This window comes from Lepisma saccharinum, chromosome 8, assembly GCF_977018435.1.
Source record: "Lepisma saccharinum chromosome 8, izLepSacc3.1, whole genome shotgun sequence".
Classification (NCBI taxonomy): Eukaryota; Metazoa; Arthropoda; class Insecta; order Zygentoma; family Lepismatidae; genus Lepisma; species Lepisma saccharinum.
The window spans coordinates 24,949,110-24,960,345 of record NC_139236.1 but is presented as its reverse complement, the minus strand read 5'-3'; the positions used below and the strand labels follow the sequence as shown (position 1 = coordinate 24,960,345).

At 36.0% G+C, this 11,236-nt stretch overlaps 1 protein-coding gene across 3 annotated transcripts in view; it reads left to right on the top strand.

Moving 5' to 3' along the window:
* The first annotated feature begins 264 nt into the window (after positions 1–264).
* The window catches only part of Clk (circadian locomoter output cycles kaput protein Clock), a 64,540-nt gene continuing 53,568 nt past the window's right edge, over positions 265–11,236 (top strand). The window contains exons 1-4 of one of the 3 annotated variants that reach the window (XM_083126349.1): positions 265–325; positions 3,522–3,699; positions 8,868–8,912; positions 10,226–10,374. In XM_083126349.1, the coding sequence (XP_082982475.1) occupies positions 3,674–3,699; positions 8,868–8,912; positions 10,226–10,374 (220 nt within the window). In that variant the 5' untranslated portion in view covers positions 265–325; positions 3,522–3,673. Of the gene's footprint in view, positions 355–3,521; positions 3,700–8,867; positions 8,913–10,225; positions 10,375–11,236 lie in introns of all 3 variants that reach the window. The other 2 variants (XM_083126350.1, XM_083126348.1) reach the window with 2 other exon arrangements.

The following is an 11,236-nucleotide window of genomic DNA, read 5'->3' as shown; positions in this document are numbered from 1 at the left end:
CTTTAAACCAAGTTCATTTAGAGTGATTGATCTCGTTCATCTGAACTTCGAAATAATCGGCGTTGGTGCACGCGGCCATTACTGACAAATTCATCTTCAGGGCTTCTACCACCACTTTTTTCGTGTTAGGATGGATAAGGGATGAACCCCCACCCCGAAATAAAATTCTGGATACGTGCCTGTGCAGGTTTTTGTCAGTGGTGGTGGTGCTACCTGTTGGACAAAATGGAAGTTATGGCAGTATTTCCGGTTCCTGTAGCAGACGTATGTTTTGTATGGAATATCTCATGAAGGTGACTAGGCTTCATTGAAATGGCGTGTTTATGTAATTATCAATGAATTTTCACAGAACAAGTAATACATTTAGAAGTTTGTTAATCTGATTGTAACACATAAGTTTATATATATTAACTTCGATCATTAACGGTTACTAATAACACTTTCTCTTGTAATGAAATCAGAGAAAATTTCAATACATATGTCATCGGCCGATGATGGTGAAAAAGAAACTCTAATTTCCGTACATGTTACACAGTGGTTTTGAAAATGTAGAATTGATTTACTGTTTTGTGTAATAAATAGTACTATTTAATACTTGTAACGGGAAAATATATATTTTATGCTTCTACATCATAACTGTCTGCATTAAGATATTGAGCAATTGATTTTTTATCGGACACATAAATCATAAAATCAAGATTTCTTATTAGGATTAATGTGTATGAGCTATTTGACGCAATAGGTTTTTGCACGAGTAAGAAAAATGGGTAACTTCGTTATATCGGAGACACATTAAAATCGGATATTTTGTGTTTCGCATGGTTCGTACTTACCAATTGTGTATTGAGGAACATAGTTTAAAGTGCCATTATGCTTTTTACACGAAAACAAACACAATTTTTCACATAGAGAGTAATTTTTGTTATGGTACTATTATCGTATGGGTGAAACACCTACGAATCATATATTTCGGACTTCTTTACATTGCTAACGTGTTGCGGAACATTTCTTAAGGCGAAATAATGCATTTCTAAGTAAGATAATGTTTATTTTCTCTATTTACGAGTACTTACTGTTACTTGTTGTTTCGAATCTGTAACACATTATGGCCGTGATAGCATACTGGTTTAGGGGGCGTTCTGAGAGTGTTTTGTCGATTTATGCAGTGGTGCAACCTCGTTCACCGGAAAATATCTACTTTCGTGCCCCTATTTGAAATTATGCTAATACGTCGCATTTACGTGTAGAACTTGTAAAATAACCTTGCGATTTACCACGTTCATTGTCCGTAAACAGCAATTCGGAACCATCTTCCTTTCGCAATTCGGAACCATCTTTCTTTCGCAATTCGTTAATGCTCTTCCTTTACGCACAACACTCTTGCAACCTTGAATATTGACGTCAGACGAGGAATGCCTACGTGGTTAGGTTAGGCCTGTTAGGTTAGGTTCCATTAGCATAAATACAAAGAAAAAATAATATTTTCGCTAAGAGACGCGTTACCTTTGTATTGCCTAACATGAAAAAGGTCTCTCCTGTGACGTCAGAACACAATGTTGCTAGAGTGTTGTGCGTAAAGGAAGAGCATTAACGAATTGCGAAAGAAAGATGGTTCCATTCGGGAAAAATGGCTTGTTCCGAACTCGACAGGTGGTTCTAGTGAAAACACGGCGAGGCTGAAACACTGGCTACGGGGTTGCATCGTCTTAACACACGGAACATTGCACTCTCATGCAAAAAGCAAATGGCGGGAGCAGAAACAGCGTGTCGGAGATTTTCGCAGAAAACAAAACGCATTCACATTAAAATGGATCAAATCTACATTCAGGAACTTCCAAAACGCTCAAGAAAATGATTTCCGTAAGTACTTTCTCCTGTAAATTTGAAGGAATCCGTTTTACCCATACGATAATGTTACCTTTGTTATTCCTTTTTTTGCTTCCGTAACACACAATATGGTGGGCAGAGGTTGACTAGGTTGTAGGTATGCAGTGTTTCCAACCTTCTTCACCGAAAAATACCTACTATCGTGTTCGTCACGTATGTAAATTGTACATTATGCACGGGTAGCTGACGGATAGCCCCACGAACCATTTCCGATAAGGTTAGGTTTGGTTAGGTTAGGCAAGCATAGTTAATAAAGGGGGGGGTTGGAAACACTGACAGGGGGTTACGTCAACAAACGTATTCAGCATCCGGTTCACATAGCGAAAGCAATGGCTCTTGTACGTCGATGAGATATTTCTCTTGAAAAATACACAATTTCCCGGTCAAATAGATTCCACGATGAAAGAAAATACCTCGACGAACGTTGGAAACTTTAAGAGAAACTCATTTCCGTAAGTAGTTTCTTCTGTAAAAATGAAGAAATGTGTCTCCGATATAACGAACTGTTACCATTTATGTAATCAAAGTGAATGGCTATTTAATTGGGTGTCAGAAGTATATCCTATCTTAAATCCATGAAATTTACATCCCTTATTTTATATTGTAGAAATTTGATACATTGAATGTAGAAAGTGTGACTTTGTTGAGAAAAGTACGTGTTCGTATCTCACTTGAAGTTCTGATGCAGCATGGCATCATTAGCATTACAATGCAAAATAGGGTAGTAACTTTTTTTAAATTACTTTGTATTTGGCAATTGTTAATGTGGTCACAATACTTAAATGTATGCACATGAATGCTAGTTGTAATGTGGCACAAATTTTACCAACATTACTTTATTACTAAAGAGTATATTTGACTTGTTTACTATCAATTGTTATTCACATTCAGTGGTCAAAGTTGTTTTACAGAATACATGAAAATGTATCCCATAATATTAAGGTTCATTTTAAATGGTGGGTACTACTTTACTATACCAGAGACACCTATCAATGATTTATTTTGCAATTTTTTACATTGCTAACGTACTAGTCTGCATTGTGGAACATTTATTTAGGTGAAATAATGAATTTCTAACGAAAATAATGTCTATTTCTTACATTAACGAGTACTTACTGTTGTTCCTTATATCCCACAAACCATCCACGGGTAGCCCCAAAAACCATTGACATTAGCCCAAAAATTCACGATAGCCCCACGAACCATCACGGGGAAGAGGTATGCCTACTAGGTTAGGTTAGGCCTGTTAGGTTAGGTTCCATTAGCACTCCTTTCGTTCAATTTAGCATATACGGACAATACGAGAGCGTATTGTGCTTTCGTGCAGAAAGCAAATGGCGGCAGCAGCAATAGCGCGTTGGAAATAGATTTTCATAGAAAACGACATGCATTCACATTAAAATGGATCAAAACTACATTCCCGAACATCAACAACACTACAGAAAATGATTTGTGTAAGTACTTTTTCCTGTAAATTTGAAGAAATCCGTCTTCGGTATAGTAAAGTGTTACCAAATGGAGACTTATTGGTTCATAATTACATGTGAATGATGGTACATATTTAGTACTACATATTTTTATAATATTATAGAAGAATATAGATGTAGTTTTTTGACATAAACTTTTTTTTACAGGAACTTAGACTTTGCACTATTAGTGCATTACGTAGATGATCAGAGGCAACGCACCAACCCTAATTTCATAGTTTGCATCAGATATTTCAAAGGATTTTGGTCTGTCCAAAAGAAGAATTGACTTAACGTGCCTGTATTTGTAGAAAACCGCTATGATAAGGTACTGTTCTAGTATGAGGTAAGAAAATTTTGTTCCAATGTGACAGGTTGGTAAAATAATAATTAATTAATGTTTTTTTGGTAAATTTCTCGTATTGGACAAATGGCTGAAATTTGCTAGTTCATTTAATTTGAATATTCGTACATGCATATTCTGCATTGAGAAACATTGCTGAAGGTGGCATTTCACTTATTTCATGGAAATAAGCTCTATTTGTGACATATGGAGTAAGTTTTCTTCGTTTCTTTTTGCCTTCGGTAACACGCTAAATGACGGTCACAGTTTCACTACCGTACTCGGCATGCAGTGTTTGCACCCAAAAATACCTACGTAGCCCCACAAACCATTGACGCATAGCCCCACGAACCATTGATACATAGCTCCACGAACCATTTCTGGTAAGGTTAGGTTAGGTAGGGTCACGTATAGGTTACAATAGTTAAAAATTTGTTTCGAAAAAAATATGCGTAGCCCCACGAACCATTGCCACATAGCCCCACAAACCATTTGCAGAAACGTACCTTCTTCAGTTACAAAAACACATGTTTGGAAACACTGACCGTGGATTGACCGAGATTACGTCATCACACACAGGCTACATCCACCTGGAAGTAAATGGATGCAAGAGCTTTTGTGCATCGGTCACACATTTATATCGAAAAATAGATGATTTACCGGCAAAATTCAATGAGCGATGTGAGAAAACACTTCCCCGAACTTCCACAAGTATAAAGAAACTGCATTCGGTAAGTAATTTCTCCTGTAAATTTGAAGAAATCCGTTTGTCCGATACGAGAATTTACAGTTTTTTTTTATTAATTCATAAGCAATATTTCCACTCTCATCGTGAATTATTTAAGTCACATCAGATCCACGGCCTGTCTGGAATATGAATGCAAACCTGCTGTAATTTTATTTCAGTAACAGCAATTTGCGTTAATTATGATAAAGTACTGATAATTACAAGTAAGACTGGTACAGAGTCATTGCAACAATGCAATATCTTCAAATTAAAGACTGGATCATTGCTTGCCCCTGCCTGAAAAAATCTTGATCTGAAGCATTCTTTTCAGATGGAAAGCATTGCATACACATGGAGGACATAAATTGAAAGTATAGAAATACTAAATAATAAGGAATCCTAACCTACTTAAAATGTATAAATAGCATCAATGTAAGCCCCAAATTTTCCCAATCCTGCTTGTACATGCTTATGTAAGTAGGTTAGACAGGTCGGGTTTTGGTGCTCTTAACACTATAATTACAGTCCTCGATCCGTACCATGTTACTACTTGTATGTTTTAAGTCAGTTAGATTGCTTTAATAGTTCCACACTTTCCTCCATCTCCTGCATGGATATAAAATGTTTTTTCACATGGAAAGAACACACCAGACACCGGCAACTTACGAGCATGCTCACTTGCACAACATAATTCCTTACAAGTTAATGCTTTCTGCATCTTTAAAACACAGGAAATTGTTTCTGTAAACTTCGAACTTACCTCTACAATTGTTGGAGTTCACATCCTGCTATACAACTTGCAAAAGTTATTACTCAAAATTCCAAATATCACATGCAATGAAATATCTTCTTTTCAAATGTGTTGCATTTGTAGAAATTGAAAGGCTTGGTTTTCAGAAATGCTTAATTTTCCCCATAATTTCTGTTGCTTCTTACAAACTTGGACTAAGTGTCGGAGGCTTACGCCTGTGTACTAGTATGGAACAAACTTATTTTATTAAACATGTTCGTGTGCAGATAGTAAAAGAGGTTGCAAAAATTATTGGAATGTTCAAAACCTGGATATGCAGTTGTTTTAGCTGCTATACTGTTCATGTTCTGTTAAATACATTAGCTTATGCCACACTAATTTTATGCAATAAGAGGAGACATTGCATGTAGTGTACATACAGAAGGCACACTGGTAAGGCAACTAGGCAGAATGCAAGCTATTTTGCCTGAACTTGAAAGCTGAATAGGTTTTCTGTGCCACCGTTACTTAAAATGCTTACGTTCTGTTTCCATGATAGAGAAACACACTAAATATGATGGCAAAGGCAGTCAGTCTGTGTTTCAATAAAAGACATTTAACATGTAACGTTTCAACTCTCTATCAGGGTCTTCCTCAGACCCAGAACCAAACTCTGAGAAACCGAATGCCGGCTGTGATGTCTAAAAGGGCATTCATAACCCATGACATCTTAAATTAAGGAATCTCACTGCTCTGAGGCATTTAAAACTAACAAGAAACTATGTGATAGAACTGTGCTGGAGCTTTTTTCCTGCCTATAAAAATTGAAAAAAATTCTTCTTTCAAAAACACTATGATATTTCAGATTCTGAAAAATTGCTAATGTTTAGAATTATTTCTGGAGCACTGAAGTGAATCTTTATGTGGTTTGCTGTTGTCTAGATATCTGCGATAGTTTCATGACACCGTAAGCCTATTTTCTATCACAGATATCTCGACAACAGCACATATAAATCACAGGAAGATTGATTTGGTCTAGATACAGGGGTTTTCAACTGGTTCCCTGCAGGCAGCATGCGGCCCACGATGCCTTTTTTTGCGGCCCGCGAAGCCAGTTTGCAAAATACATTAATTTTATGTATTTTTATTAAAATACGTTCTATTTATATACTTCCTTAAACAAATGGCATTTCTATTAGATATCACAGGTCATCTGAACAAACTGAACTTGAAACTGCAGGGAAGAAACCAGCTGGTGTCAGATTTAATGGGAAACATAAATGGGTTTCGTAATAAAACTGAAGATTTTCAACGTTACTTTGGAGAGGAATAACGTTGTCCATTTTCCAAGCTGTCGGCAGCTAGCAGAAGAAAACACTAGACTTTTCTGAATTCAGTGCAAATATTAAAGAAATATGGATGAGTTTGACTCCAGATTTAAAAATTTTGAAGAACTTAAAAGCAGCATCCAGCTATTTGGCAATCCTCATGGCGTTAACATCGAAGAATGAGAAGCTTCTCTCCAACTTGAATTGTGTGATTTGCAAGGCGATGTGTTACTTCAAACTAGTCAAGAAAAGGGGCCAGAGTTTTTCAATTACCTTTCAAAGGAACGCTTTCCAAACCTTCGTAGTTTTGGGCAAAGAATGACAGCGATGTTTGGCAGCACATACACTTCATTCTTCAATGAAGTTCATCAAGAACCGCTACAGAAGCCGACTGTCAGATTCTTCACTGCTTCACCTTCTGAAACTTTCAAATACAGAAAAGAAGCAGATCGGTCTCAATTTTCATATTGAACACTTACTATGAAGGATTCTTATTTGTATGGTGTGTTTTTCATTTCGTTCAATTCATCCATAAGTATTGTGGTTTTTGTGAAATAAATTCTAATTATACAATTTTGATTTGTGATTCCATTGTTTATATTGCCTCATTTTAGAAATTTAGATCATGTGAAAGTACTACATTTTCAGTTCAGTACTTACAATTTTTGTAATTTTTAATCCCCCCCTTCAAAAAATGCAGCCCGCCAATCAACTTCTGGATTTAATTTTGGCCCTCCGACCTTTTAAAGTTGGAAACCACTGGTCTAGAAGGAATTTTGGAAACCACTGGTCTAGAAGGAATTCTAAACAGATTGAATTTTCTGAATTTACTTAAATCTTGACCAACCTTTAATGCCCATAAATAAGGCAATTCTGCATAGGTAACAAAACGAAAGTGAAAAGTCAGACAAAACTAGCGCTGGGTCTGTAGCTCTGTTGGCAGAGTAATGGTGTTGCATGCCAGAGACCCAGGTTCAAGTCCTGTTGAGCCGGCTTCGTTTGCTCAACTTTGTAAGTAGTACATCTCATTCGTGTTGATTGATTTAGTTTATTTTACATCGCGTTTTGTGCCTCTGGCTAATTTGCGAAGATGGGGATGAGTGATAAATGGACATTCACAAACAACCAAGCCTGAGCGGGTTTCAAACCTGGGACCCTTGGCATCGCAGGACAATGTGCTAACCACTCGACCACAGAGTCCGGCCATTCGTGTGCCGAATCATAAGATAAAATTAATGGCTCAAATCATGAGCATGGCATCTTGAAAAAGAAACAATAAAATTTCAATAAACACAAAAGCTAAAAAATGGTCCTTTGTCCCCTATCTGCCACTGAGAGGAATATGTAAGATGCATAGTTCTGATCATCACAGTTTACAACTTAGACAATTACAAACTATTCCTCATCTTCTTCATCATGCCATAGTGGATAGTTGTTTCAACTTTTTTCCGTATCCTGTATGAAATAAAGATACACTATGTACAGTATATATGTATTACACATATTTTTACAGTGTGTGCATTTGGGTACTTTAGTATTATGCAGACTACCTCATTTGTCTACGTTAAATTATATTCCCCTTGCAAACATACCTAACCTAACCTAAGAATCGTATTTGGTGGAATACATGTGGCGACCGGCCCGACCCTGTGGCCGAGTGGTTAGCACATCGCGCTGCGACGCCAAGGGTCCCAAGTTCGAATCCCGGTTGGGCTTGGTTGTTTGTGAATGTCCATTCATCAATTTCATCACTCATCCCCATCTTCGCAAATTAGCCAGGAGGCACAAAACGCGAAGTAAAATAAACTAAATCAATCAATCAACATGTGGCGATCGGCAGTGGCTGCATCCAGTGTCGACGCTTTCAACCAGGTAGTCCGTATAATACTAAAGTACCTACATTTGTATGTGCCATGTATTGGGGGAACTGACTTAGGTTACATAGGTAAGATATTTGTACCTTTACCAGAATACAAGGAACTTCTTAGCTTTAGAGATGTGTTGCTTTCTTATCTCTGCAGAACAATTGCGAAGATGAGGATGAATTATGAAGGAATGATAAGATAAGGTTCGACTAACTTTGTTTATCTGGCAACCATTCTTGCTACACACGAACCACTACCCTTGGCTACCTCACAAGTGTTTTTCTCTATTTACTTTAACAACTCCACATTACTGGTCCTGATATTCCTAAGCTGCATCAGGAAATTTCAATGTTGCAAGCTTAATAAAATGTCATTAATATCTATAAGATTTAGTGTTGCTTATTCAGAACATATTTTGTTACAAATATTATTTTTTTGCATTACCTTTTATGAAATATTTATTTGGCATAAAGTGTTAATTTATCAAGTTATTATACATGTCAATTTTTATTTCTTTTCAGTGACACTATAGATGATGACAATGACGACAAAGATGACACCAAAAGGTAAAGTATTTTATGAACTTTTTCTTCAAGCAGTGACATCTCTTGGCTATTGTAGTGCAGTGTAAATAAATGCATGTTGTAAATTTATCAAGAGACTTTCTGTAGTGTATAATAATATTAGCCTAAAAGTTCATGTGAACTTTTCCCAGTTGCTCTGTAATTTGTATATCCTAATTTCTTACTGCTTTACACATGTCTGTATTCTGTATGTGAATGTTTCAAGTCCTTATTATGCATAAATTCAATGACTGCAACATTTGCACATTGTATTTGATCATCATACTAAACAAAAAGTATGTCTTAATACATCTGACCTGTGGGTTTTTTCAATGAAGAGTTCCTATATCGTTTGCTAACAGTAGCAGCAGTAACTGTAAAAGTTTGGTGAGGCTGGAAAGCAAAATGGATTGGATAGGTTTACATTACATTGACAAATGTTAACATTTAAAGGACTTTATTATTTTTATTGCTACTCAATTGTTAACCCTACCAGTCTAGTTCCACAGGTTAAGAATCATAGTTATTATTGATTCTTGAAACATTTACTGCATGGATGATCCAGAATTAGGATGAAATAAAATCTAAAGGTAATAATCAAAGAACAAATAGATATCAGAGAAGCAGCTCACATTAAAAAAATGATCTGCATTTTGAATCCCGCAGGTTCTTTTTCGGGGATCGAGAAAGGAAAAAGCATTAAAATAAGTAAATGATTAAAAACATTAGATCTCCTGTAACATCAGGAAATTGTGTCTGCTGGTTCCTCCTTCACTGTCACCATCATCTAGGTCCTGATGATGCTGTACAGATTCACAAGCAAAGGTGGGCACGCACACACACACACACACACACAAAATCATAGAACAAGAACTATTGTTCATAGCAAGTTGAAGTTAGTTTTGCATTGGCAAGGCAGGACTAATCTTTGTGAATGAGCATGTTATGTGGTTGACTTTCGATATTACCACTGAAGTTCTCAGGTTTGAGTCCCAATGGATGTTATCTGCGAGTGTCCCTTCAGCAGTTTCATGTCATCACTTCAATTAGCCAAAAGTGCTGCAACATAACAAAAATGAAAATACAGGACTGGGCTCATGAAAACGAAAGTTTGACATTCACTATACCAACAGGGACATTTTGAAGGAAAAAAAAGAACAAAACTTCTCCTTTGGCAAGTTGCATGACCTCCACAATAACCTATAATGTTACATTGCACATATTACACTTTAAAACATAAATTATTACTAGATGTTTAGGCATGAATTTTCTTTGGATATAAGTGCTGATTGCGTTTTTATTTCTAATCTGTTTAGAAAATCTAGAAATCTTAGTGAGAAGAAAAGAAGGGACCAATTCAACATGCTTATTAATGAACTTAGCTCGATGGTGTCAACAACAAATCGCAAGATGGACAAGTCAACAGTTCTTAAATCTACTATTGCCTTTTTAAAGAACCATAATGGTAAGTTGCTGAACTGCATTGTGTATTATTTTAGTAGAGGTATTTATCCTAGGGATGGGACAGATTAATCGGTACTCGAATGGTATCGGCCGATACAGCAATTTCGTTTTATTGGTAAAATTACCGATTAATTTATCGATCCGATATATCTATAAATATCTTATTTAGTGGAATATTCTGCCATTTTGTTATAATTTTAGTAGCTAATCACCACGCCCTAGTTTTTTTTTAAATACATTTCTAAATATGCAACTACTTTTGCACTGCTGTCACCTGGATACAACATTTATTAAGGAGGTGAATGAACCATTCAGGCTCTTCTTCAAAGGCCATTTGCAATTTTATATCGGTAAATTGGTAGAATATTGGTACTTCATCGGTATCTTTCAAAATTTTGTATTGGCCCATCCCTAATTTATCAATTTATTTTTTTATGAAATTTTGGTGAAAAACATTATTCTCACACATATTTGTATTGTTATTTTTGCATCTTTTGTACAACCCAGAAATCCTGTAAAGTTTGGAAACGTTAGGGAAGTTTTTCATACTATATATACAAGGAATAGAAACTGAAAACATATTTTATTTTTCAGGTATCTTTTGTATAAACATGTTCTTTTGTTTATTTTTCATTATTTATTTTCAACTGCACAACACTTATTTATCAGTATGGTAAATCTTTATAGAATGGTCTGGAAAGTTATTTCAAAGTATCTGAAAAATTCAAGGAATTTGTTGTTGCAAAATGAATGCAACCTTTCACACTCACTTAAGACTGGGCTGTTATCTCAATAGCATACATTGTCACCTTTGTATGGTGGTTGCCCTTAATATTTTTACGTACTGGAGAGGACTGTGTTGC